Source organism: Neopsephotus bourkii, unplaced genomic scaffold, assembly GCF_033783945.1.
Source record: "Neopsephotus bourkii isolate Nb327-2 ecotype Australia unplaced genomic scaffold, CSIRO-AGI_Nbou_v1 NB_1526, whole genome shotgun sequence".
NCBI classification, from domain to species: domain Eukaryota; kingdom Metazoa; phylum Chordata; class Aves; order Psittaciformes; family Psittacidae; genus Neopsephotus; species Neopsephotus bourkii.
Genome location: NW_026902002.1, coordinates 6,912,604 through 6,940,433, shown reverse-complemented (window position 1 = coordinate 6,940,433; position 27,830 = coordinate 6,912,604). Strand labels below are relative to the sequence as shown.

General features: G+C 57.3%; 1 protein-coding gene across 14 annotated transcripts in view; it reads left to right on the top strand.

Annotated features, from left to right (window-relative positions):
- The window catches only part of TNS1 (tensin 1), a 118,055-nt gene extending 91,153 nt beyond the window's left edge, over window positions 1-26,902 (top strand). For 9 of the 14 annotated variants that reach the window (XM_061370207.1, XM_061370204.1, XM_061370203.1 and 6 more), the window contains 16 exons: window positions 3,906-5,606; window positions 7,915-7,995; window positions 11,775-11,953; window positions 12,209-12,347; window positions 14,680-14,772; window positions 19,348-19,522; window positions 20,202-21,064; window positions 22,425-22,511; window positions 23,178-23,309; window positions 23,644-23,736; window positions 24,266-24,343; window positions 24,446-24,517; window positions 24,598-24,766; window positions 25,010-25,078; window positions 25,426-25,458; window positions 26,477-26,902. In XM_061370207.1, the coding sequence (XP_061226191.1) occupies window positions 3,906-5,606; window positions 7,915-7,995; window positions 11,775-11,953; window positions 12,209-12,347; window positions 14,680-14,772; window positions 19,348-19,522; window positions 20,202-21,064; window positions 22,425-22,511; window positions 23,178-23,309; window positions 23,644-23,736; window positions 24,266-24,343; window positions 24,446-24,517; window positions 24,598-24,766; window positions 25,010-25,078; window positions 25,426-25,458; window positions 26,477-26,621 (4,109 nt within the window). In that variant the 3' untranslated portion in view covers window positions 26,622-26,902. The remainder of the gene's footprint in view (window positions 1-3,905; window positions 5,607-7,914; window positions 7,996-11,774; window positions 11,954-12,208; window positions 12,348-14,679; window positions 14,773-19,347; window positions 19,523-20,201; window positions 21,065-22,424; window positions 22,512-23,177; window positions 23,310-23,643; window positions 23,737-24,265; window positions 24,344-24,445; window positions 24,518-24,597; window positions 24,767-25,009; window positions 25,079-25,425; window positions 25,459-26,476) is intronic. The other 5 variants (XM_061370201.1, XM_061370212.1, XM_061370202.1 and 2 more) reach the window with 5 other exon arrangements.
- The last annotated feature ends 928 nt before the right edge of the window (window positions 26,903-27,830 follow it).

Here is a 27,830-nt window from a genome sequence, read left to right as displayed (position 1 = left end):
GGTGATGCCCCACACCCCGTGAGGGGTGGTTCGGCTGTCCAGCTGTCTGTCCATTCTGCCTAGGAAACAGTTAACGTGGCACAGCCCTGCCTGTGGAGGAAGTAGTTAATATTCATAACCAGGAGCTGTCTGTCTGGCTGTCCTCCCTCCCTGGCTCTCGCCCTCCCCGCACCTCGCTGGGGTTAAGCAGGGCTGGGGCTGAGGCTTGGGCGGCCCCATTGCCTTCCCCAGCACCTCTCCCCTTCTCCTCCCTCTCGTCCCTGTGTGGTCTGGGCAGAGGGGAGCACATCGGAGCCTCTTGCCTCCAGCCCATCTCCTGCCTCTGCCGCCTTCCTCTCCTCCATCCTCCCCTCTGGCACCCTGTGTCCTGGGGGTGCTCCGTGTCCTCGGGGTACCCTGTATCTGAGCCCCTTGGGCACTCTGCTGCCGTCAGGGTGCCCCTCTTGCTGGCCCCGCAGGGCACGGCGCTGGGAAGGGAGTATCTCCCTCTGTGAGAGGGAAAGCAAAGCCAGAGGGACAAACGACAGCCAAAGCCAGCTCTGGGCTGTCGGCTCCTGTCCCGGACGGACACGCGGGGCTGGCTGTGGACACCATTGGAGCTGCCACTGTGCCAGGTGCCCCTGGAAGGCTCTGGTGCTGGAAGGGGCAAAGGAAAGCGATTTTGCTGCCTGCTCCTTCTCTTCGCCTGGGATCTTTTCTTTCCCGTTCCCTTTGGTAAGTCCTGACTTTGCTTTTCTTTGAGCTGGATGGGATGGGAGAAGGGTCTGGGGGTGGGTGGGTGATTCATGGTCCTGATGACACACAGCTCAGGGGTTACTTCTTGCTATCATAATTGGGCACAGGATGAAACCAGAGCTGTGGGGGTTGAGCTCTTCACCATAGGACTCTGCTTGCATCCTTCATTCTACAAAGGGTCCTGGGACCCCAGGATCTTCCCTGCCAGCTGGTGCTCCAGGGATGCCCCGAGGCCCGGCTCTGGGTGGTGGGCAGTGGAGGCAGCAGGTGGGATGCTGTTGGGGACCAGGGGAGATGCAGTAGTGCCTCATCCTTATCCTCTGCACTCTGCAGAGCATTTGTGCTGATGCATGATGCTGTATAGTGCACCCCATTAGGCATGAGGCAGGTGGCTGGGATTTTGGGGATGTGAGCTGACCCCCCCTTTCTGTTGTCATGTGTGCCCTGGACCAGTTTTTTTCCTGATCATAGCTGCAGGGTGCTGGGGAAGGAGAGGGCAGAGCATTGGCGAGACAGGGCAGCAAACCTGGCAGCAGGGGTAGGACCAGACTGGGCTCACCGCTTCCCCAGCCACGTCCATATAGCCGGAGCAGAGCTGTGTGTCCAGGGCTGAGACCTGCCTGGGCAAACACAGCCCACGCTGGGATGGCACAGACTGCCAGGCTGGAGCTGCTCTGACCTTCAGGGATGGAATCTGACCTTGCTGGGAGCTGCTGCTTTGGGTATGGCTGCTTTGGCTAAGGCAGCCTGTTCCCCCTTTCCTTGGTCGTTTTTGGGGAATTTTATTCAGCTTCTCAGGTGGCAAGCAATAGATGGTCATACAAGTGATAGCATGGCCCAGGGTTGGTGGAGGGGGCTTGGGAGTGGTGGGGAATGGCAGGGAATAGACCATGGTGTGCATGGGACTGAGGGCAGAGTGGGCAATCGGGTGTGGAGCAGAGCAGCTTTGGGACAAGGGCTTGGCTGATGGTAGAGGTGTGATGGCCCCTTCATCTTCTTGCTGCTCTAGCACTGCTCTTGGGGTGGTGCCACCAGGCCCCATGTCCCTGTGGTGCTGGAGGGTCCAGGGAAGGTGGGACAGGGCGCTCAGGGCTTTTTGGTGCTGCTGTGAACTGCTTTGCACCCCATCGTGACCCCACTTTGAGACATTTCTCCTAGTCATGAGTGGTGCCCAGCCCACAGTCTAATTGAAGCCTTTTCCATCTATTTTCTCCCTTGGTGCCATGTGCTTTCATTTATATTTATTTATTCCCTTTTCCTTTCTATTCCCCTGCCCTATTTATCCCAGCCCCCAGCCTGGCTCCTTCCCTGTTTCCTTGGACTGGCCAGCACCCATTGCTGCCATCACACAGGAAGGCTAGGCCTTTTCCCTGGCTCCCAGTGATGTCTCAGCCTCTACAGCATTGTTGCTGCCTTTGAACATGCTGCTTTTTCCTTTCTCTTTCCACGGGAAGGGATTTTCTCCCTCTATTCCCTTTTCCCCCAGTATGATAGATGTTGCAGAGTCAAATGCTGCTGGTTCCTGGCTAGACTGACTGCATGAAGGAGCTCTGAGTCTCTGGGAAAAACTGTGGAACCTCACCTGTGGAAACCTCATCTTTTCCCACGCAGAGTACTCAGAAAGGACCTTGCAGCATGGTCCTGGGGTATCTTCAATCCAAGAAGGGCAGCTCTGGGACTTGGCTGCCTCCATGGGATGCTGTTGGCAGGGATTTGGGAGTGGAAATCAGCAGCAAGGAGGGGCCCTGACTTGGGAGGACTCACGCTGGGTGTTTTTGCCCCCCTCTGCTTTACAGTTGGGTGGTGCAGGAGCTGCTGGGGCGCAGGTGTAGTGGCGTGGGACTGGTTAAGCCGTCCCGGCTCCGGGCTGGCTTTCGGAAGTGTTTTGCTTGCAGATAGGAGCGCTCTGATTTCACACTATCGTGCTAGGGCCATCTTCTGCTCCTGAGTCAGCTGCCTGGCCCCCCGCCAGGGAAGAGTCATTTTTTCCTCCAAAAGAAAGTGTTTAACACTGCTCGCGGGACCTTCCAGGAAACCTCGGCAGGGAGCTGGAAAAACAAGAGTCTGCAGCCGGGCTGGTGCCGTGCATGCTCTGGCTGGGGGGGGGACGCAGCTTGGGGGGCTGCCCCCATTGCTATCTCAGTGGCTCGGGTCCCTCTGTGCCCCCAGAATCTGGCTGCCCCATCCAGAAAGGGTTAAAGGGCACAGCTGGTTGTGGTGTTGGGGGCTGCTGTGGGTGGTGGGAGTTGGGGAGCACAGACCTGGGGTGCAGTGTTGCTGGTGGTGATGCTTCTGTGCCCTGGCTGCCCCCCCAGCCATTTGGGGCTGCAGAGTGGAGCTGGCTGCTTGCACTGGTCTTAAATCACAGTGCTGAGGTGTTCAGTGCCTCCCCAGAGAACAGATGCTTCCTGTTCAGGGTTGGTCAAAGGCACTGCCTGTGTAGGAGCTTTGGGGCAGCCTCCAGCTTGAGGAAAGGTCTGGGGCAGATCCACCCATCCTGAGAGAGGGAAAGACAGAAAGGGTGGGAGCCTGCCTGTAGCCAAGGAAGAAAATGTCAAGGATGGGCAGCTGTCTGGATCCGTGCATCATCTGGGAGGAGAGCGGGCAGGGAGGGGGAACGTGGGTCTGTGGTTCATGTGTCCTTCACCCGTGGGCTGCGTACATCATCCAGCTGGAGACACACAGAGCTGCGAGGCCAGATCCTGACCTCCTCCACCCGTTCTCCTACGGCCCGAGATGCATCTCCCACACCCTCTCTGTTCATCTCCCTAGCGCCGTGTGGCCCTTTGGAGCCAGCTGAGCCCTGTGGAACAGTGATGGCAGCCTGTATGGGCAGCCCTGGCCCTCTCCAGCCACGGGGAGGATTTGCTAGGCATGATACCTGGAACCAGGGGGGGATATGTGGTGAATCTCAGCGGGGCAGGCGGTGCTTGCAGGGCAGGGCAGGACAGCATGCGGAGCGGGGGCATGGGGATGGGGGGGTCTGGCTCCGGTGTCTCTGCATGATGGCGCCCGTGGGATTGCGGAGTGTGCCGAGGAGACGGTGATGCTCGTCGTTACGCGTTTGGCAGCACGGAAGAGATCGAAACGACCGGCTAATGGGACCCATTAGCTCCGTGCAGAGAGCCAGGAATTGATCTGGGGTCTCGTGTTCATTTCTCCCCTTGCAGAGGTTGGGCACACGCAAGGGCCCCTGGACGGGAGCCTCTACGCTAAAGTGAAGAAGAAAGATTCCCTGCACGGCAGCACTGGTGCCGTCAACGCCGCCCGCCTCCTGCTCTCGGCAGCACCCAACCACGTCGAGCACACCCTCTCGGTGAGCAGCGATTCGGGCAACTCCACCGCCTCCACCAAGACCGACCGGACCGATGAGCCGGCGGTGCCTGCGGTGCCCGGTGGCCAGGCGGTGCTGAGCCCTGAGGAGAAGCGGGAGCTGGATCGTCTCCTTGTCGGCTTTGGCTTGGAGAGCGCTCTGCCCATGCACAACCACGTGCCTGGCCCCGTACCAGCGCGCCTGCCCACCATGCCGGGCCGCCATGTGGTGCCAGCTCAGGTGCATGTCAACGGGAATGCTGCGGTGCTGGTGGCTGAGCGGGAAACAGATATCTTGGATGATGAGCTACCCAACCAGGATGGGCACAGTGTGGGCAGCCTGGGCACTCTTTCCTCCTTGGATGGCACCACCATCGCCAGTGAGGCTGGCTACCAAGAGGCACCCCGGGTGGGCAGCGTCTCCTCCCTACCCAATGGCCCCACAAGCTGCAACGGGGCTGAGAAGCTGCTGAAGGATGGGCTGTATGATGGTGAGCCGCTTTCCAACGGTGGCTACTCCTACAACAACCAGAATGCCCTCATGGGCCACCACATTCGTGACCCACTGCCCCCCTTGCAGTCCTCAGCATCCGCCCAGGAGCACCTGGCTGGCTACCCACAGCGCCCACAGGGCTCCCATGCCCCGGGCTGGCACCAACCCCATGCACTGCCTGTATCCCAGCCCTACCTGTACAGCTACGACCCCCCTGGCACCTATCGCTCCCGATCCTTCCCGGCGGTGGACACGATCAAGTATGGCACAACCCCAGCACTGCCCCAGGCCCCGGCTCGCAGCACCAGCAGCCGGGAAGCCGTGCAGAGGGGCTTGAATTCCTGGCAGCAGCAAGGAGGGAGCCGGCCACCTTCCCGGCTGCAGGAGGGTGGCATGGAGAGCCACAGCCCCAGCGTGTCCAGCTGCAGCCCCCAGCCCAGCCCACTGCAGCTGGTGCCCCCGCACAGCCACAGCATGCCCGAATTCCCCCGGGCGCCCTCCCGCCGGGAGATTGAGCAGTCCATCGAAGCCCTCGACATCCTCATGCTGGACCTCGCGCCTGCCGTCCACAAGTCTCAGAGTGTGCCTGCTGCCTCCCGCCAGGACAAGCCGGCGGCGGGACCCCTGCGCTCCTCCCATCTGGCACAGCCCAGTGCCACTCTCTATGCCCGGCCGGCTGCACAGGTGGCCCAGCCAAGGTCCTTCGGCACCTCTGTGAGCCCCGTGGTGTCCGAGCCTGGGGTTAAAGCCTATCCTCCAGGGGAATTGGACTATGGGGTGCATGAGTACCGGGAGGCCTATTCGCCTTACAACTACCAGCCGGCACCAGTGCCGGAGCCGAGGAGCTACAGTCATGCCCCAGCCGGACCACCCATGGGCATCCTCCCGCTCAGCACTTCCTACAGCCCCGTGGGGTCTCAGCAGCTCCTCGTCTCCTCCCCGCCTTCCCCCACCGTCCCAGCACAAACCCAGATGCCCCTCAAGGGACCAGAGAGCTATGAAGACCTGTCGAGGTCGGGAGAAGAACCCTTGAATCTGGAGGGCCTGGTGGCCCACAGGGTGGCAGGTAGGATGCTTTGATTCCTTGGGGGGACAGGGGTGACTGCGTGTCCTGAGAAGCTGGAACCCGTGGGGGTGGCATGCGCGGTGGAGCTGGGATGGGAGATGCGGCGACTCCTTGTTCATGCCGGGTCTGGGCTTGGGACTGAGTGATCCATTGCAGAGGCACGCTGGGCAGGGGGCCAGCCTATGCTGCTCTCCATTGTCAAGACTCCCCCCACTTGCAACTTGCCATCTGCAGAAGCATCACCCTTTGGGGTGGGGAGAGGGAGTGGCCATGGTGGTCGGGCTCCCCATCCTCACCCTTTGAGGTGCAGGCTGGTCTGTCCCCTGGAGCTTGGCCGCTTGCTGGGTCCTGGGGGGAAGTTTTTGTTTTGGGGAGAATGTGGCCAAGTTTGGGAAGATGTTTTCAGTTCTGGCTGAGGGTTCCCTACCTGGACCCCACTTTGGACAGGATGGACACTCTGCCTGCAGGGTGCTCCGGTGTGGGGTCCCAGCAGAGCACTTGCCTTGTGTTTAACATAGCTGGGTTCCTACCCAATTTCAGCCCTGGCTTTCCCTGTGGATTGCTGGGTTGGGTGCATGGCCCTCCTCCCTGAGCAGCCAGGGTACTGCTGGAATGGGGGCCAGGCTATGGGCTGGCAGCAGCATTTCTGCCCCAGCGGCCCAGCCAGCTTGGTCCGGGGTTGTTTGAAGCTGGGCTTGGCCTTGAGGCGGTGGTCAGGGGCTGGAAAGGCATTTCCGAGCCGTACCAGCAGGGTTTGGTGCAGTGCTTGGCTGAGTGCAGTGCCGAGCGTCAGCGCCGTGGCTGAATGAAGGCGTTTGCTCCGTGCTGCGGAGGGGAAACCACGTCCTTCGATTTCATCCTTCAGCTCTGGCTCAGGGGCTTTGGGACGCAAAGGACCTTGTGGCAGCTCCGTGCCCTTCTTCCTTGCTGCTTCGGCTGCAGTTGTTGAATTCTGGAGTGACATTTGGGACGGTCTGGGGCTGGGGGCCAGCTCGTGATGCTGGGGCTTGGCAGCTCAGTCCCTTTCAGCTCTGTGCTCAGCCCAGAAGCTCGCCTGGCATTAGAAGGAGGGGGAAGAGCCTCGGCTGGAAAAAATCCAACAGCGCCAACCTCCCAGGCGTGGGGCTGAGTCACTGCGGCACTGAGGCAGGGGGCAGGAGGGGTGCCAGCCATGCGGAGGGGAGCAGAGGTGTTAGAGGAAGTTTGCATCCATCAGTGGTCCAGGCCAGATCCACAGAGGGTCCCAGGGCCTGTGCGGAGGGTTTAAATAAACCTGAGGACATACAGATGCCCAAATCACGCTGTGTGTCTGGACTGAATATTACAAGGAGCAGATTCCTCCCCCAAATATGGAGGGGAAAAATGCGTGGAAAAGAGGAGGATCCTCAGGAGAGGAGGAGTACGTTTGAAATGGGTAGGAAATGGGGGTTAGATGGTGCCTGTCAAATAATCCCCCCCCCCCAGCCCTGGGGTCAGGTCCTCATGGCTGGGGTCACTCAACCCCTGCAGCCGCTGTGTTGTCGGGAGGAGAGGCATCCTGGGGACTGTCCCCAGCCTGCAGCCACCTGTCCCCTCTGGAGCTGGGACAGCGCGGGTGGGCTGACCTCTGCCAGGAACAACGTGTCCTGAGGCCAGGCTGGGAGGGGACAGACCATGGGATGGATGGTGGGGTATGGACGGGCTTGTTTACATTCTCCGTTGCTATAAATTGCCTGTGTGTCCTGGTGCAGCAACGAGGAGCACCTCGCACCTCCCTCTGTGCCTGGCAGGGCAGTGCTCCCATTCTTACCTCTGCTGGTGATGGAGAGGAAGAGATGGGACAGCTCAGTGCTTGTGTCCCAGTGCCTTCCCACAGAGAGGAGCTGGCCCTGCTGTCCTTCAAGTCCCCGCATCTCCAAGATGGGCATTTGGGGTCATCCCTTCTTGTCCCATGATGGAGGGGCTTGGATATGGTGCTATCCCCAAGGGGACGGTGATGGCATTTGTGGCATTGCACAACACAAGGCTATGTGTGGTTGGGAGCCACCATTGATTTCCCATGTGGGTTTGAGTGGTGGTGCCTGGAGCCAGGTGATTTAGGTGATGGGAAAGCAGCTCCAAGCAGGGTCTGAGCTCCCTTGACACCAGGCAGCCCCAGGCTCATGTGTTGGAGCCCAACTAATATTTTCTCTTGTTTTCTCTCTCTCTGTGTCCCTATTGTATCTCGTGACATTTGTCCTGTCTGCCCCCTCCTTCTCCCCATGGGTGACTGTGTCTGTCCCCTGTGACCTCCCACCTCCTTGCACTCCCTGTCCTGGTACACTGGCAGAGTACAACGCCAGGCTCAGGAACCTCAACAAGAGCACCAAAGTCCCCCGTCCTCCTCTGAACAAGCAACGGTCCTTCTCTGGTTTGTTCATTCCACTTCCCTCCTTCTTTGTCCTTGAACCTTCCCTATCCACCCTTCTTTTCCCCTGTCCTCCATTCTTCCTTCCCATCCTTCCTTTTCCCTTCTTTCTTTCTCCTTCCTCCGCATCCCTGCATGCTGAGTGCTCTGTGTGTTGCATGGATGTGTGATGGAGGGAGGTTTGGGAGACCATTCCCCAGATCTAACTAGGGTTAGGGTTAGTTAGGGTTAGGATTATATTGATATCCAGGATTGATTCCCTTTCTCAGCAGAGTGATGCTCAGGGTTCCCCTCAGCCTTCACAGTGATGGAGAAGCCCCTGGCCCTGGGTACAGCCTCCCCTGCCCACCACACTTAGTTTTGCATCTCATCCAAACCTGGCATTGCTCTCTGGTGGGGTTCTACTCCTGGGCCAGATGCAGACCCTTGTTCCAGCCCTGCCAAGCTTTGCCCTGGCTGTAGCTCACCTCTCAGTGAGCCCAGGGCTGGGGTACAGCTCCACAGGCCCCTGGACTTCTGCTCCTTTGAGATGAGTCTGCCCTGAGTGGTGGGTGCTGGGGACCCGCTGGGTGCTTGGTTTGCACCCACTTGTCCCAAGGTGAGCAGAAGGAGGGAGATGGAGAGGGGCTCTTGGGAAAGAGGGGGCTGGGGCGTCACCAGCTTTCTGGGTGACCTTTCTCTCCCCACTGGCACCTTGGGTTTGTCCTCAGGAAGACCAAAGAGGTTTGAGCCCTCCCAGCCCTCAGAACAGGGTAAGGTATTTTGTCATGCCTGTTTGTGGTCATCAGTTTGGGAAGTGTAGGGCAGTAGAAGTGTCTGTGCCCAGTGGGACAGGTCTAGTTCGGCTCTGGTGTGGAGTGGTACAAGGCAATGGAGAGAGGTACAGGGCAATGGCTGCTGCTGTTCCTCATGAAGGCAGGGAGCTAATTGTTACCTCTCATTTTCCTGGGCATCAAGTGTCCCTGTCTGGCTTGAAGTGCTGGGTGCTACGTCCCAAGGGCCATGGAATGCTGGTTTGCCCTCTCTTCTGCACTGTGGGGGTATCACCCAGCTCTTGCATGGCAGTAGCTCCAGCATCTCATGTCCAAAAAGCATCTGCCTCCTGATTTTGCCTAGAAATCTGGATCCCCAGCCACAAAACTACCCTCCTGTTTCCTCCTCCCCTGCTGTTGTGCTCCTGCCCTTCCCCAGCCCTAGAGCTGTGCTGAGTCCAAGGGCAGGACCTTGCTGGGGGAGGATTGCTGCTAGGTTACAGAGCTAAATGGGCAGCAGAAGGAGTGGAAGTGCCAGAGGGGGTGAGGGTAAGGGGCGGGGTGAAGGCTGCTGTTCCCCCTTTGGATGGCAAGCAACCCCTCCTCCACAGCCAGGGAGGGCATCCTTGGGGAGCTGGTGGTGGTGCCATGGCTAAGTGAGGCTGTGCCTCTGTTGAGGGGGCACACTGAGCAGGGGAAAGGAGAGTTTGTTTTCCAAGCGTAGTTTCCAGCCCATAAATTACCCAGGGGGCTGGGGGAGCCATGCTTAGAGCCTGGGTTTCCTCCAGGCTTTGCTCTAGGCGGCCCATGAAATTTCCCACTCTCTGCTTCTGAACAATGAGTCCCTTTTTTCCCCCTCTCCTCCCTCCCCTCCCTTCAGCCCTGGTTGCTTTCCATGTCTGGGGAGTGGAGCAGCCAAAAGCCGGTGAGCTCCTGGGTGTCCCAGTGGGCCACATGCAGCCCACTGCAGCTGGGTGATGCGCGGCCCCAGGGATGGAGCAGGGGATCTCACGCTGCAGATGTGTGATGTGCACTGAAAGCTGGGCTCTGACAAGCTGCTGTTTGTGCTTCCCAAATGGAAAATGCAAAACACGGCAGGGGTGCACGGCTTGAGGAGTCAGACCCTGCCTCTCTGCAGTGCTTGGTCCCTGCAGCTCACTTTGGGATGGGCCAAGGGATGCTTCTGGTGATGCTCCTGCAGTGTGCAGGATACCCCATAGTGCAGAAAGTGGTAGGACAAAAAGAAAATAAAGAGTTTGCTTTATTTTCCCAAACATTTTGTTCTTCCCTGTGCTCACAACTCTGGGCTTCATTGCCTTAAAGCAAAGATCAGGGCAAAAGATACAGGGTGGCTCTGTGCGATGCTGGCCATGCCTGCAGGGTGGCTTCCCAGGGACCTTCTCCATCCCCCTGTCCCCTCCACGGGCTTTTTTATTGTCCATCCCCTGTGCCCGCCAACACCTGCAGAAGGGATCGGGAGTTGTGTTTCAAAGCTGCTCTTAGTGGAATTTTCCAGGCCGCCTCCGCGACTGGAGCCGGCCCCGTTGGCTCAGGTCCCCTGCCTCGCAGCCTGGCCGCCTCTCCCCCCAGAGCCACGGGTTTATTGTTGCCGCCGTTCACTGGGCTGATTCTTTAGAAACGCACCCAGGACACCTCCCTCCCTGTCCTGCTCCCAGCCCTTCACCCGCTCCGAGCCTTTTCCCTGGGGCCAGCAGAGCCCCAGTGCAGGGTGCCGGAGCGGGGCGGTGAAGAGGGGAGGTCAGCGGGAGCAAGGCGTGGGTCCCACCAGGGAGCGAGGGGAAGCAGCTGATGGCTGGTTTTCCTCCACCACCCCGTGGGAAAGGAGTTGGTGTTTGAAAAGTGCATTTCCTGGAGCGTGATGCTGGCCTCTCGCTCCTTTTTTTGTGTGAGCGCTCCCTTGCTCCGTGGGAAAGGTGGAGCCAACAGCGCTGCCTTTCTGCTGATGGGGCTGACACCAGGGCTCACCCCGCTGCTAGGGGGGTCCCAGGGAGAAGTGGGCTCCTGCTGTGCCTGTGATGTTCTGCACAGTTCCCCTGCACCGAACCCAGCACCATTGTCCGTGAGCCCTAATTAACCTCTTCATTAGGCAAGATGGGGTGGAGAGTGTGTTTCACTGCTTGCTGGGTGCTGGGAAAGTTGGGGTTGCACCCCTTATCCCAACTCCTCATGCCCCCCCTGCCCTGTGCCACTTTTGTCCCCATTCCTGGGCTTTGTCCCAGCCCACGGGGATCACCAGTGGGATGTATTAGACCCTGACAGCCTGAAGAAATCCATTTTCCTGCAGTGACTTATTCCTTTCTTCCCCCCCCCCCCCAAGGCTATGGGCACCGGTGGCTCTTGGCACTGGGGTCTGGAAAGGAGATCTAGGGGGAGATGGAGAGGAGATTTTGGTCTCCCTTTTTACGAAGACTTTGTGCTGGTAGTAGATCAGCAGCGATTTGTTGGGTTTCCCTACAGCATCCCTATGTTGGAGTCTTTCGTGCTGACCCAATCCTCGCTCTGCCTTGAGGACTCACAAAATTGGGTGTTTTTCCCTGCGGTGTGGAGCAGCAATGCAGCTGAATGTGGCTGCCCTGGTGCTGGAGGATTTGTTCCTCTGCCACTGTGATGCTATTGAGGGGTCCTGGTCCTCCCCAGCTCTGTGTGGCTGGGCTGCCTGGGCTCCTCACAGGATGCTCATGCCCTTTGCACCCACTGCTGGGGGTTGTCTCTGGGCCCGTTTTATGATGCTTGGAAGGGCTAGTGTAGTGATTCAGCCATAAGCCATAACCCTGCCTTGCCTTATTGTTTGGTGCTGGGCCACCACTGTAGGATATATCTGCTTCAACTCACAACTGGCTGTGCTGGTCCAGGGGTTAGATGCAGGTGAGTGATGAAGCTGCCATCTCTGCTGGGTAAGGGCACACAGCCCAGGGGAAACCTCTCAGAGCAGCACCGGAGCATCTCCTGCTGGTCCCCATCTCAGCCAGCAGCTCCTCATCAGTCTCCCACTTTGTGCTTGCCCTGCAGGGGTACAGTCCCAGGAGAAGCCCCCGGAGGAGAGTGTGGTCCCTGCCCGCAAGCGGACCCCCAGCGACAGCCACTATGAGAAGAGCTCCCCGGAGCCCAGCTCACCCCGCAGCCCCACCGTCCTCTCGCCTGAGGTGGTCAGCACCATCGCAGCCAACCCTGGAGGGAGGCCCAAAGAGGTGTGCTGGGGTGAGGGGCATGCTGCAGTGGTGGGGTGGCTAATGAGGGGGGCAGGTGCCTCCAGGGAGGGAGAAAGCTTGGTTAGCATCTGCAGCATCCTGGAGGGTTGGGGGACAGTGTTGCTTTTTGTGGTGGTGGCTAGCAGGGAGGAAGTAGAAACCTTCCCTTTGCCTCCTCTGCTCCCTCCCCGGGGTTTGCTGGAGGTTTGTGCCCATCATAGCTATGGGACTGACCCTTTCTTCTGCTCTCTCCAGCCTCACCTCCACAGCTACAAAGAAGCCTTTGAAGAGATGGAGGGTGCCTCCCCCACCAGCCCACCCTCCAGCGGCGGTGAGATTTCTCCCCCCACCCCAGCCTTCCCTGTCTCACCACAAACCCCTTGCTCTGATCCCTGTAAGTGCTGCGGCTCCGGGAGGCACTGGGGCTTGGTGGGTGGCTCTCGGCAAGCCAGAAATTCGCCAAGGGTCAGACAGCTCCGGGCTCCAGACACCCACTGCCACGTTAATCACTCCTTTTCTCTCCTCTGCATCCCACCACTCCACACTGCCATCCGCATCCCACTGCAATCCGCATCCCACTGCCATCAGCATCCCATGCTTGGTACTTTCCTTTCAGCTTTTTCCTACCCTCCACTCGCTGGTGCATTTCTTAGATGGGATCTCAAGGTGGGATAAGGAGAGAGGCAGGTTCTGAAAGACAGCATCCTTTCACCCCATCCTGATCCTGAACCTCCCAATCTTTCCTACTGGCACGGCGAGAGAGGCAGGGAGGCTCCAGTAGCATGCGACTGGGAGGGAGGCAGGCAGGAGGGAGCTCAGACAGACCCTTGCATGCTATGCTACTTCTTGCTCGCTGTTCCAAGGGCAGGAGGGGGAAACGTCTGGGAGATGCCAGCCCTCTGCATGCAGCTTGTCTCTGCCTCTGGCACGGCATGCTTGCTTTCTGACTGACCCTGACTGCACAGCTGTGGTGGGTTTGTGTGATCCGGGTTTGTGTGACCGGCTCAAGTGGTGAACCCCGATGAGCAGCCTCAAGTCAGCACAGCAGGACTTGGGCTAGACCAGTGCAACAGAGCAGCCGGGCAACTGGGAAACTCATCAAAAAGGCAGCAGTCCTCCCGACCCCCGATTTCTGTGGGCTGAAAGCTGAGGGATGCTCTAAGTGCACCCCCCTCTGATGCCAAGTACTGGTCATAAGGTCGTGATGGGACCATCGTGCCTCCCATAGCTCAGCCTGTGGAGCTCAAGGCTGTTTTGTCCTGTGCTGCTTCTGTTCCTTCCTCCCGTGCAACCCACTGATGTTTGAGCCTGGTCTCATGGGATGCAGTGTCAGGAGTGTGGGAGCATCCCTGAGGCGCTTGGCAGCTCGGAAATGGCCCTGTTGTTCCAGGGGACAGAGAGCTTGGCCCTGGGGCAGCAGCTCCTTGGCAGTGGGACAGTGGCTTGTTCTGGGGGATGATTCACTAGCAGAAGTGAGAGGAACAGCCTGGCTGGGGACATGGCCCAGAGGCAGTGCTTCTCATCCAACGCCAGCTGGGGAGGCCTCAGAAGTTTGAAGCTGCAGCTTGCAGCCTTTGCCAAAGTGCTGCTGGGGGGATACAGAAGTGATTCCCATCCGTGGGGAGATGATGGTCCCAGGACAATTCCTGTCCTTGGGAGGACCCTGCTACTCTTCAGCCAACCGAGGTGTGAGCTGACATCGCGGCTTGCGGCTGACCAGATGTGGGGAAGTGGGACACCCACTGGGGAAGGTGCTGCTGTCTGGTTTCCCAGGGACTTGGCTGCTCTGCTGCTCCGGTCCCAGGCTGCTGAGGGGACCTGCGCTCAGGTCTGGCTTTCCTTTGGAGCTCCCACCCCCCATTGCCTCCTGGCCTCGCTGCAGGCACTATGCCTGTGCTGTCAGTCAGCGGCGTTCAAATGCTGCAGGAGGGATGTGCCCTCTAGCTGGAGATGAGACCTGGTGTCTCCACTGGTGTGGGGACATGGAGCACTGGGGTGATGGGACAAGGTGGGGAGAGGAGTCACATTTGGTGGGGGAGGTTGGCCCTGCCCCGTGAAACCCTGCTGCCTCGCACTGACAGTGCATCCATACCATAGCCATATGTACATACGCAGCTCCTCCTGGTATGTATGTATGGGGACAGGGGTACAGACCTCATGTGTTCACTGCCACCCCTCAGGGAACATGCCTCATGTGAACATCCTCACCTGCCCGTTGAGCTGTCCTGAATGTGGGGGTGGGCGGGAGTGGCAGTCCTGCTGTCCCTTTTGTGGGGGTAGCGAGTTGCTCTGGGACAGCCTGGTCCCAGCTCAGCCAGATGTGGGGATAAGCGGGGGTGGGTTTAAGGGGTAGGGGGATAGCTGCTTGCACAGGGGCAATGAAAGAGGCTTTGTGCCTTTATACATGGTGGGACCATTCCTTCGGGGGATGGTGCTGGGAGATTGGGTCTGGGCCTGCCCTGGTGGGAATTGCCCCCTTTCTCTCCTGCCAGCCCTGTGATAATGGCAGGCTGCTTGTTCTCAGGCACCTCCTGCCCTGTGCCCTCTCCTAAGGAGAGAGGGAGATCCATGTCCTTCTCTGAGGCATTGCTTTATGCAAGGACAGCAATCCCAGCAATCCCCCATTGCAGCTGGTGGGGGGGTCTGAACCCTTGGGCAGCTCCAGCCTTTCCGAAGCCTTACCTCCCTCCCCCCTGCTAATGCTCTTGTGTTCCCCGTGCTGACAGTGCGCTCTCCCCCCGGCCTGGCCAAGACCCCGCTGTCAGCACTGGGGCTGAAACCCCACAACCCGGCTGAGATCCTGCTGCATCCAGTGGGAGGTGAGTGTGGGCAGGGGGGGTGCATGTGGTTTGGGGGTGTGGGGTATCTGTGAAGATACCCATGGAAAGGTCCCCTGGCTGGAGAAGGCGCTTCTGCACCCCCTTTTGGGGCCAGATGGCCCTGGAGTCTTTGTCACCTCCTCTGGGGACTCTGGTGTGAGGGTGGGGGGATGTTGGTGCTGCCCTGGGGTCTCAGCCCAGCAGGGTCTTTAGTGATGGAGGGTGGATAACCCTCAGGTCTTGCCTCCTGCCCAGCCTTGTATTCTTCCCTCCCTCACCCCCTCCATCCTCCTCCTCCCCAGCACAGCTGGAGAAGGTTTGCTCTCCAGGAGCCAGACCTGTCAGCTGGAACAGTGTCCAGAGCCCTCTCCATTCCGGAGAGCGGTCCCTGGGTGCAAAGGCCCTGCTGTCCTGTGGATGCATCCCAGAGCAGCCTGTCAAGGCAGACCTCATTGCTCCCCAGCACCAGGGCCCCTTCCTGGACCTTCTCAGGGCTGAGTGTAACATCCCCAAACCCTGTCTGAGCTTGTGGAGCATGAGTCCTGGCTGAGCCCGCCCAGCAAGAATCATAGAATCATAGAATAGTTAGGGTTGGAAAGGACCTTAAAATCACCTAGATCCAACCCCATTGCCATGGGCAGGGACACCTCACACTAAACCATGTCACCCAAGGCTCTGTCCAACCTGGCCTTAAACACTGCCAGGGATGGAGCATTCACAACCTCCCTGGGCAACCCATTCCAGTGCCAGACCCATTCCAGACCCTTTTTGGTCTGCCCCCAAGGTCGAGCTGATGCTTTCTCGGTGCTTGCTGGACTTCTCGCAGCAGCCCTTCATGTGGTGCTCTGCTTGGTCGCTCCTCTTCCCCACCCAAAACCAGCCTTCTGGATTATGGACATTGTCTTTGGAATCCCCACGTGGACCCTGGGTGTGTCTAAGACCAGGGGTCCGGTTTGAGGTGCAGTGCTGGGGAGGTCTGGAGCTCTCCTTTGTGTTCTGTGTGCCCCTGCCTGAGCAAGGCAAAGCTGCTTAACTCTGATTTCTCTTTCTTCCTGTCTCATACCTTCCTTCATCCTCCTCTTCCCACTCCCATTGCTCCCCTGCCCCTCCATCTCCCAGAGGTAGAAGGGGAGGCGGGCGGTGACTCTGGAGAAGGTAAGAAAGGCTTTTCTTTCTCTTTTCTCCTCTTACCTCACTGTTGGGACTGTTGCTCGGAGCAGGCTCTGGCTATCTGTGCCAGCAGCCTTCCCTGCACTGTTCCATGGGGATGTGGGAGCTCGAGTCTTGTCCATCTGCTTCCTTTTGAAAAGGGGAACATCATGTCTTGTGTCATGGTTGGATTCTCTGATGTCCAAATTGGACCTGGAGGTCTGTCATGTTGGGTGGCAATTATCCATGTGGGCTGAGAGCTCTTTGTCGGTGTATGGCATCCTTCTTGGTGGCATGCTGGGGATGCTGGCACGTTGTGGCCAGCCTTGGATGAGCCTGGCAGGGGCTGGGAGCACCAACCCTGGTTTTGGGCTCCTGCCCTCCCCTTCTGGCTTTGCTGCTGCTGTTTGGAGCGAAAATAAACCCAAGTGCAGCACAAAAGGTCAGCAGGCTCAGAGGCCACCAGCTTGCTGCCGGCTCAGTACCCGGGCAGCGGCACAGCGCCGGCGGTCAGTCCATATCCTCCTGCAGCTGGGAGGCTGCCCAGATTCCCCCCACCTTGCCTGTCCCTGGGCTGCACCTCCCTCTGGATGCCAAGGATGAGGCTGATGTGGGACGTCAGCTCAGGAGTGGCTGTGCTGATGGAGGAGACACCATGTGCTCTAGGGTGGCACTTCTCCTGGAGGGGACAGAGGCTTTGGGAGCGGGTGTGATTCACTGGAGTGCCACATGCAGTCTGACAGTTGCTGGGGTTTGCTTTCTTTTTTAATGGAACTTTGGGCCTTTGAGGCCAGAATGGGGAACTGTATGTTTAATATGGGCTTTGGGGAGGGGATGGCTTTTTTTGGCAAGTTTGTGGTGCTTCTCGTGGCTCAGGTTGCTGTCAGCATTTTTGCTTGGGAGTTCCTAAATGCACATAACCCAAACCTTTATGTTGTATAGTATTTAAGGAAGTGTTTACTTGAAGAAAATGTTCTGCTTCCAGAGCTGATTTTTCAGTGATGGCTTTTTGGGTGCATTGAAGGATGAAAAGCTGTGATAAAACCAGGCTTTTCCCTCCTAGACCCCCCCCTGATTTACCATTTTCGTCCAGCTTTAGGCCTCCGAACACCCAAATAATCGCCTCTCCTTCTCACCAAACCCTCAGGAGCTCAGGCTGCATTTCTTCTCTTTTCCTGTGGCGCTCAGCTGCTTGCATGTTGGTTGATCCAGAGCAAAAATATCCAGTGACCCCATACTGCGCAGGCTGAGTGGCCACTACCAGCCTCTTGCTCTGCCTCATCCTCTAATAATATGATGGCTTTGGGGGCGTTAAATCTGCAGTCCTGAGGGGGAACCTGCGTTTTGTCTTAACAAAGCTTTGACTTAGCACCCTCTGCACCCAGGCACAGAGCCCAGAGGATCCCTGCCCTGCCAGGCCCTGCTCAGCAGATCCCAGCCTGCATTGCTGGGCTGTGCTTGGGGCTGGAGGATGCTCTGGCAGTGCAGAAGCTTGGGGTCTGGCTGCTACCTCCGAGGAGGCTTTACAGCCGCCCTGCGCAGTTGCAGTGCTGGTGATTCCTGGCCTGAGTGGCAGCCCGGCTTGGATTCAGCATTCCCAAACCGCTACCCACCTCCCTGGTGACTCACAGCCTCTCTATTCTCCCACCGTCTTCCCGTCTCCGGAGCCTCTTCCAAGAAACCACCAGGAAGCAAGATCAGTTTTTCAACCTAAAAAATCCTGCCTTGAAACTTCCTCTTTTTTTTCCTTCAGTTTTTTTTCTCCATATTGAACCAATCGACTTCAACCTGTGCTGATGGTCACATACCTCACTGCGGCACACATATACTGTCCCCCCTCCCTCAGCCCCCATCTCCTGCCTTGCTTCAGCCCCCACCTTTGCAGGAGGGGCTGGCATTTTCGCAGCCCTTTGGTCTTAACCTCTTGCAGGCTGACTCATACGTGCTCTCTGGCTAATTTTAGTCTGGGGTGGGCAGCTAGGGGAGAAAAGTGAGTAGCTGTGAAATTAATTTAATTACCCAAGCAGCAATGAGTTTCTCGCAGCTGCCTTGGGCGTCCTCCTGGGCAGTGCTTCATCCCTGTCACTCAGAGCCACGTGTGCTGCCTTGGATGCTGGTACCCAGCCCACGTTGTAGGTCCTTGGTCTGGTTTTTGGCTCACATCTTTTCTGGGGTGGTTGAGCAGGGCTGGACAGGGAGATCAGCCCAAAGGATGGACTCATCCTCCTCTTTCTGCAGGCGGATACGGCACACAGATGCTGTGGGGGAAAGAGGGAGACCTGTGACTGTGTTTTTCCTTGCACCCCCCAGTCTGGCATTGAACATGGAGCTGTGCATTGGCATTGCTGGCTGTGAGCAGGCTGGTTTGCTGGCAGACTTAGCCAGAGCCTGGCTGTTATGACTAATAATATTAATAATAATGATAATAATAGTAATGTTTGTCATACTAATTACTACAGCAGAACTGCCTCAAGCATGGCCAGCCTGGAGCCAGGGTACCTGCAAGGATGCCCAGCCCATAGCGTTTGATGCCAATGGATCTTGCTTAGGACATTGTGCCCCAGCTCAGAGGCAGTGGGTGGCATATACCAGCTGAGGTGTAACACAGCTGTAGGGGACAGGGCTGAAGCTGCAGTCCCTTTCTCCAGCACAGCTTTTGGTGGGGCTGAAAGGCTGTCGTAGGGATGGGGACCAGCCTAGATGGAGCAGGAGGCAGAGGGGAAAGGGAGGAGGGAAGGCTGGGTCTGGCGGCTGTTGTGGCTGGTGACAGCCAGCATAGCCCACTGCTCCTGGCACGGGACAGCTTGGCAGCTCCAAAGGAAAATTGCTGTTCTTGGTTGTGCTTATGGGCTCCAGTTTCAAGCTGGGCTGGGAGTGACTGTGTTGGATGCTGCAGTGGAAATATCTGGAGCTGCTCTCTGGTTTGCTGCTGGAGGTGGCTGGCAGAGGTGGGCCGCACAGGGCAGGGACCACAGGTCATCATCATCAGTCCCGCGTGACTCAGCGCAGGCTGGGCAGTGTCACTGGCTCTATTTTTGGGGGCTGAGGATGAGCAGGGAGCACAACGTATGCTGTGTGGCATCCCAGGCAAGGAGGGGCACTGACTCAAGAGCAGGGTGGAGGGGCTGTGGCGCTGGAAGGAACTGTGGTCCCACGTGCTCTGGTCCCCTCAGGAAAAGGGGTGGGAATGACCCCCCTCCCTGTGCTCAGGCTGGGATCTTCAAGCACCCCTTGGAGCAACCTAAAGGCTGAGATGAGCCATGTGTTTCTGCATAGCCCCTGTAGGAAGAGGGATGGGGGAAATGTGAAGCTGGAGGAGTGCAGTTCAAGCGTCTTTACTGGCTGAAATGGGGATACCGGGAAGGGCATGGCCCTCTCCCAAAGAGAGCTGTGTGCTCATCTGTTTCCCCTTCTCTTTTGCCACAGAGCCCAGGAGCTACGTTGAGTCCGTGGCCCGCACAGCCACGACAGGCAGGGGAGGGAGCCTGCCCACCACCCAGCCCATGGGCCCAGAGGTGCCCACCAGGAACGGCACCTTCAACAACTCCTTCACTGCCCCCAGTCCTGTCTCCACCAGCAGCCCCATTCACAGTGTGGACGGGTAAGGCACTGGGAGCAGGTCCTTGGGGCTTGTTTGGCTGGGGTCAAACCCTGCCAGGTGCACAGGATTGCTTCCACATCGAAACTGCCTTTGCAAGAACCTCTGTCTCTGCACGTAAGGTTTAGGGGTCCTGGTCAGCCATTGGTTCAGTGCCCTGGCAACACAAAGTTGGGCCACTTGGTTATCACTTGGTGGTCAATAGATTTCAGCAGCATCTTGCTGGGAACCTGGCCTCTGGGGTAGGAGGAGAGATGAGGTCTTTGCTAACCCTAGCACTAAGTTAGGCTGAGCATCAGTCCCCTGTGGTGTGATGGAGCCACCATCCCTGTCCCTTCTTGACCCTGCCCATGAGGTGTACTGCATCAGCCTAGCCTGGAAAGGCTGGCAGGGAGAAACTATTTGAGTGTTTTGCTAGGCGAGGAGCTGGAAAAAGGCTCTGTCTCCCAGGGAGTTGTGTTTTGAGAGGGAAATGAGATGCATGGTGGAACTCAAGGTGCTTCTAGCTTTAGATGGATCCTCCATGCAGCTGGCAGGGTCCATCCTACCATTGCCTCTGAACAACTGAGCAGCTCACTATCAAAGTGCCTCAGTTTCCTTGTGCACCACTCACAGGAGGATGCCAGCCAGCAGCATTAATGACCAGTGGAACTGAATCCTCCTTCTCCTCATCTCTCCTCAGGACCTCCCTCCACAGCTACCCTTCAGATGGCAGCCCCCATGGCACAGTTACACCTCCCCATGCATCGGTCGAGCCTGTTTACCGGTCACCTGTCAGCTCGCAGATGCCTTCTGCTCACAGCAGCTACCAAAACTCGTCTCCATCTTCCTTTGCAATGGTCCAAGGTGGGGGCCTGGGCTCGTCGTACTCCAGCCCTGACTACCCCGACAGCCGAGCTGCCCTCCAGCCAGACCCCCAAGCTCGTCTGCAGCCACAGGTCAACGTGGTAGGAGTTCATGTCCTGCCAGGGAGCCCTCGCTCCCTGCACCGGACAGTGGCTACCAACACACCACCCAGCCCCAGCTTGGGGCGAAGAGCCGTCAATCCTGGCATGAGTGGCACTCCTGGCAGCCCCGGGCTGGGCAGACATGCTGTGGCAGCCCATGGCAACCTGGTGGTCTCACCGGGGAGCCCCAGCCTGGCCAGGCATCAAACCGCAGCTGTCCCCCCCGGCAGCCCCTTGTATGGCTACCCCAGCCCAGATGAGAGGCGCCCAACGCTCTCCCGGCAGAGCAGCTCTTCTGGCTACCAGCCTCCCTCTACGCCATCCTTCCCCGTCTCGCCGGCGTACTACCCTGGCACGAGCACGCCGCACTCCTCCTCCCCGGACTCGGCCGCGTACCACCAGGGCAGCCCCACGCCGCAGCCCGCGCTGCCAGAGAAGCGGCGGATGTCGGCCGGGGACCGCTCCAACAGCCTCCCCAACTACGCCACTGTCAATGGCAAGGCATCCTCGCCCCTCTCCAGTGGCATGTCCAGCCCCAGCGGTGGGAGTGCCGTCACCTTCCACACCCTGCCGGACTTCTCCAAGTTCTCCATGCCAGGTAAGGGATGCCTTTGGAGGTTCCTGTGTCCCTCTGCCCAGCCCAGGGCTCTCTTCCCTCCTCCTCCTCACTGGCCAGTGGGGAAGCGGTTGCAGCTGCGTCCTGATTTACCCCTCCTGCCCATCTGCACACCGGCGGCACCGGCTTGGGCCATTTCCTGTGCTTTATGGCAAATCCAAACAGGAAAAGCACTGACCCGGCATTGCTGCCGTAAGCAGCGCCCAGAGTTGAGTACAGGGAGATCAAAGCACCCAGAGGCAGCTTTTCTCTGCCGTGGGGATGCGCTGACCTCTTGGCCCTGTTCCCAGCAGGCTTTACCCTGCTGAGACCCCACTGTGGCTCTGTCTCCTTATTTCAAATGGTGTGCTGTGCCCCGGGTGCCACTGCGCCTGGAACGCCTTTGCTGGCTCTGTTACGGGACACCTTGGTGACGCCAAGATCGGACTGATAGAATCAGGGGAATAAAGCTGTGGGGCAGCAGTGGCTCCGGCTGCCGGGCCGGTTTCGCTGCTGAGCGGACAGCCCTTTGTGAGCACGCTGGCACCCACCCCAGCCCCATGACTCCCCATGACTGGGGACCTTTCCCAGTGGGGAAGCATGAGCAATTAAAACCTGTAAGCATTAGAGAGTGGGCTGGGGAGGGGAGTGAGCCCCCCTCCCTCTGAAGGTGACCAGCTTGCAGAGGGCTGGTAACACATCCCCAGCAGAGATACTGTCTGGCCCTGTGGGTTCTTTGCTTGGGCTTTTTGGCAAGCAGGTGATTGGAAATGTTGCCCCAGCAATGCAACAGCTTCAGGGCCTGAGGACTGGCTCCCGTCAGGGCTCGGCTGTTGATGGGCACTGAGTGAAGCAGAGTGGGGCTGGGACTGCTTTCCCCAGGGTAGGTCAACCTGTCCAGTTCCTCTGCACAGAGCAAAGGTCAGGGAAGGTTTTATTTTTAGGGTGGATGAGCCAAATCTTGAACATTAGAGAGCAGTGAAGGTCCTCTGAAGCCAGATCTTCCCACCACCCTCTTGGTTGGACATAATCTCCTCCCAACAGCTTTCATTTCACCTGGCCAGTTGCCCTTAAAATGATAAATTCCTATTTTGTTTCTGGCTGTGTGGCAAACAAACTCATCACATGCACATCCCTTCAAGGGCCCTTGTGCTTGGATTTAGCTTTAGAAGTGCAGCAGTCCCCGTAAGTTCCAGGTGATGGTCAGCCTTTCTGGGTGTGGAGGATTGGGTTGAGGTTAAACCAATGTGCTGGGGCTGAAAGGAGGTAGAGGTATTAATGCTTTAGCTAGGTCTGCTGAAAAGTCATGTGGAGTTTTAGATAAGCATCTTTTAACTTTTTTCTTGTCTTCCCTTCCTTGCAGACATCAGCCCTGAGACTCGTGCCAATGTCAAGTTTGTGCAGGACACTTCCAAGTACTGGTACAAACCGGAGATCTCCAGGGAGCAAGGTGGGTAGATGGCACAGGGCAAAGCATATGGTTGAGTGAGCCATGGTCAGGAGCTGGGGTGTATCTGGGATCACAGAGATTAGTAAAGATTTCCCTTAGGGGTTGAATGACGAATGAGGGTGTACTATGGATGCTCAGACTGCTGCAGAGAGGGTTGAAGTCCAGCTCAGCTTCAGGCTTTCACCCCAGCCTTCCCCTTGGTGGAGGAACACTGGTCCCTGCAGCATGGAGTGCATCTATGCAGTTTGGGGTGCAGAGCACTCATCTCTTGAACTGAGTGAGCTCAGATAGGTCTTGGAGATACAGCTAAAACAGGAGGGGAGAGCAAGGAGGAGATAAGGTATCTTCAGGGACCTGGTTCCAGCATTTGGTCCCTGGTCCCTGCCTGCTCTCCAGTGCTCAATTGCTCAGAGCTGGGTTGGGTGGGATTGGATGCTCTGAGATGCTCACACAAGGGCAGTGGACCTGGGGGTACATGAGCCCCTGCCTGGCCACAAACCCATTTGAGACCCCATCCACAGATGTTCAGGGGAGACAGTAACTTTGCAGTGTTTTACTGCAAGGCCATGGAGCCAGGATGCCCTGTCCTGACCCACGCCTGCTGGTTTTGGAGATCATGTTGGCTCTCATTATGCTGGCTCTGAGGTCTGCTGTTCTCTCCTGCAGCCATTGCATTGCTGAAGGACAGGGAGCCGGGGGCTTTCATCATCCGAGACAGCCACTCCTTCCGGGGAGCCTACGGCCTTGCCATGAAAGTAGCTTCTCCACCTCCCACGGTCATGCAGCAGAACAAGAAAGGTATTGTGTGCCCTTCTCCATCCCACGCTGAGATGCTTTCCATCGTTTGGTCAGGGCGAGAGGGCAGCTGTGCCTGCTGAGCCAGTTGTGCCCTTGGATATGTGCTGATGTTGCAGGATCCCTTCCTCCGAGCCCTCCCCTCCCAGGGCACAGGGAAGCACCAGGCACCTTCTACCCTGAGCTGTGGAGGGCTTGGGGCATCTGAATGTGAAATGCGCACAGCCTCCCCAGCCCACCAGCACCACGGGGGAACCTGGCTTGGGGTTGACCCTATGCAAAGGGCTGGATTTGAGGAGGGTGTGCTGTGGTGTGAGAACTTTCCATCTCTTCCCAGGAGACATCACCAATGAGCTGGTGAGACATTTCCTCATCGAGACCAGCCCGCGGGGTGTGAAACTAAAAGGATGCCCCAACGAGCCCAATTTTGGTGAGTGCCCCCAGTGTGCTACTACACGCGGGGTTGGGTTGGGAAAGCCTTGCCTTTGCTGGACTACCAAAGAAGAGCTGTGAGGTGTCTGGGAAAGCCCCCACTGCATTGCTTGTCCCTGTGTAACCAAGCCCTGTGGGCATTTGGAGCCTCAGGGGTCATGCACACAAATGTGCCTGTGTGCATGGGTACATACCGTTTGGCATGTGTTAAGAAAAATGATGCTGCTGGATAGTGTGGAGGGCAGGGACTCCCCACCTTATTTCGTTTATCCCATGGCTAATGTGCTCCAAGGCACTGCACTAGGACCTCTGCACTTCCTGATGTGGCCCTGGCATCTCTGCTAGCTCCCTGAGCCCTCCGTGGGCATGATGGTTTCAGTAAGAGGAATTGCCATGTGTGGCCTTAGGACCACAGTGAAGAAATCCAGCAAAAAAGTCTGCTCCCATCCATCTGGAGCAACAATGTCCTAACACCAGGGAAACCCCTTTTCCCAGCCCCATGCTTATCATCTCCCCTCTCTCCCCAGGCTGTCTCTCGGCTCTGGTGTACCAGCACTCCATCATGCCCTTGGCCTTGCCCTGCAAGCTGGTCATTCCTGACCGAGGTAAGAGCCAAGACCAGAAGGGATTACATCTGCCCCCAGAGGCTATGAGGATGGGGTAGGTTTCCAAGCAGGGAGCAGCAGTAACTATCCCATGTCTTCTAGATCCCATGGAGGAAAAGAAAGACACCACGTCAGCCACCAACTCATCCACAGACCTCCTCAAACAGGGCGCAGGTGAGTAGAGAGGGGATGTTATGGGGGCCAATGTAGCTTGGAGCAGTGGTTGACCCCATGCCTGCTGTCTCCCTTTCCAGCCTGCAATGTCCTCTTCATCAACTCAGTGGAGATGGAGTCACTGACAGGCCCCCAGGCTATTGCAAAGGCTGTAGCTGAGACGCTGGTGGCCGACCCCACACCCACTGCTACCATCGTCCACTTCAAAGTCTCTGCACAAGGCATCACCTTAACTGACAACCAGAGGAAGTAAGAGTCCCCATGGCCACTGCCCTGGGTCTCCAGAGTCGATGGGACTGTGATCCAGGGAGTGTGCTGATGAAGGATGTCCCTGGGTGGCATGAACCTGGTCATGGGCAGGGCTGGGCTTTGTCCTTGACTCCTGAAACATCCTAGGGGAACCTATGGGAGTGTCCCCTCTGATGGGGCTGGGCTGTGGTGGGGCAGAGGTGGGGGCTCGCTGGTCCTGACACTCCCTGCCTTGTGTTTCAGATTGTTCTTCCGACGACACTACCCCCTCAACACTGTCACATTCTGCAACCTGGACCCCCAGGAACGAAAGTGAGTGCCCTAACCTGGGGCAAGCACATGGCCCCTGCCCCTTTCCCTCCCCCAGGCTCCTGGCTCCTTGGAGCAGGATCTTTGCTTGCTCTGTTCCACTTGTGTCTGTGGAGAGCAGGGGTTGAAGGTCCCCTTGGATACTGTGGGGCAACACCACTTCTGGTGACTTCTTGGTGTCTCTAAGCATCTTTGTATTGGGAGAGAGCTGCAACAGTTTTTTTTCGATAGAGCCAAGCCTGTGCAAAGCCAGGCTGGCCCTCCAGCACTGGTGTGGTGGCCCCCATAATGGCCCTGTTTCTGTGGGGTGCAGGATGCACCATCCCTCACACCTCCTCTTCTCCTTGCAGGTGGACTAAAACTGATGGCAGTGGCCCAGCCAAGTAAGTATCTGCTGTGTTTCCCAGCCGATTCCTCCCAGGGTGTCAGGGTGGCTCCTACTTGTGTTTGAGCATTGGCTGGGAGATGCATCATGCAGGGCAGCCTCTTGGCTGTCTGTCAGATGAGCTCAGCTCCTTGGTGAAGGAGTGTTTCACCCAAGAACGAGGACTCGGGAAGCATCTTTCATCCCCAAATTCCCAGTTAGAGCAGGCATGGCCCTGCCTGAACTGAGCAAACTGGAAACTGCCAGAGGAGCCTGCGGGAGCTAGCTTGTGAAGCAGAGCCAGGGGTTATGCTGATGGCCTGTGAGCCACCAGCCAGGTCTTTCCTTTTCTCCTGTCCTCCTTGTTCTGACCCACAGGAGTACAGAGCTGCTGGCTGATCCCATTTCCAGGGGCAAATTCCCACTAATTTTAGCCATTGTGTTAGCGAAGGGTTTTTTATTAGGAGGTCCAGCTGCTGGGATATTTCCCCTCTCCAATTAGAAATGCCATGGCCTAGGCCTGTCTCACATTCTGTTCCCCTGTATTTATAACTTGAGTTTGCATGTTCTAATTAAAAAAAAAAAGGGGACATTTTATTCACTGAGGGAGAGAGATGGAAATAACCACATGGTCTCACCCAGCTCCCCTTGTCCCCATATGGCCTTCCTCTCACACATGGTCTACCCCAATGGCCAGCCCATCACACCCCTGTGGTTTCAGGAGTCATCACACAAACCAAGGCAATGCTATGATCATCCTTCTTGGGGATGGCCTATGGGGAGGGTGGCATGGATGAACAGAGCAAGGGGGGTTGGGCCAAGAATTGATAGAAACACAGTGCTGGTCTTCAAGGAAACTACAACAAAGGGAAGAATAGATGGGTCTCCATGCAGTCTGCTTTGGGATGTCTCCCTTTGTGTTGTGTGAGGTGGATGTTAAAGAGGTGGGCAAGACCATGCTGGAAGAGGGTGGTGGTGGTCATTGAGTCAGCAATGCTGGCAAACCTCACTGAGCCTCTTGTCTTCTTCACACCCAGGCTCTTTGGCTTTGTGGCCAGGAAGCAAGGGAGCACCACAGACAACGTCTGCCATCTCTTTGCCGAGCTGGACCCAGACCAGCCGGCTGCAGCCATTGTCAACTTTGTCTCCAGGGTCATGCTTGGCTCCAGCCAGAAGAGATGAGCTGGTGCTTGCGGGTGATTCTTGAATTTTGGAGAAGGACTTGGAGCTGATCCGAGAAGGAGTGTGAGGAAGTGCATTGTGGGAGAGGGAAGTGAATTGGGGGAAAAAAAAGGGTTGGAATTCTGGAGGAAAACAGCAAACAACAAAAAAACGCAAAAGCCAACGGAACCCCTAAAAACTCAACACAAGCCAAACACACACATAGAGGAACCAAAACCACGCACCTATGTAAGAGAACCACAAAGTCACGCCAGACAGGATGCATGTCCCACCGCAGGGAAGCTTTCGACGTAATGGTCCTGACATCCACTTGAGATGAAATGCGAGACCATGACTGGTTGTTTTACATCTGGGTTAAAAAAGAAAGAGACAACCGGCAAAACCCATGCTTCATCCCAGCAGCTCTGTCAGCGAACCTCTGCTTTGTGTTTGAAACGACCCGTAGGAGGTGACAACGTGGCTGGGTCTGCGGGACACTGGAAGAGATGCTCTCGGAAACCTTCCCTTGCCCGGCTGCAGTGGAGGGTCCTCGCTTATCCATTTGGTTCTCCTGAAACCTGCTGGTAGCCTGGCAAGTTGCTGGGGGTGTGGGGGGACTCGGTCCTGTTCCGTCCTGTCCCTGGGGAGCTCAGCCATGGGCTGACCTCTATTGCTAACCCAGAACCCAGCCCTGATCGCAGGTGAGCTGCTGTGAGCCCACTCAAAGAGGGGGTCACGGCACTTCCCCACCTCCCCAGGGTGCTTGTGCCTGCCACCTGTGAGGAGGTGTGTGGGGGCTCCTGCTGCCCCGTGCGTTGGGAAGGCAGATGCTCTCCTGGAGCCTCCCCAGAGGATACACTAATCCTCTCCCATCACTAGTCCTCTTTGGCAGTTTTCTCCTGCGGCCTGTCACATCTTAACACAAAACCCAAACAAAAGAGAAACAAAACATTGTAATAATAATAATAATTATAATAATAGCAGATGCTGGCACAGGTGGGTTCCCTGTGCAAAGCAGCTGACCCGTGGCTACCCCTATCTCTTTGGAGGCACGCAAGCGGTTTTTAAATTGCATGGACGTTCAAGTTGCACGAAAGGTGAATGACTACAAGTAACTCAGGCGCTTTTTTCTCCTTTTATTTCGGAGGCCACGTTAAAACAAAAAGAAAGAAGGAAGAAAACTAAAAAAAAAAAAAAAAAAGAAAAAAGGAAAGGACCTAAGGACCTGCG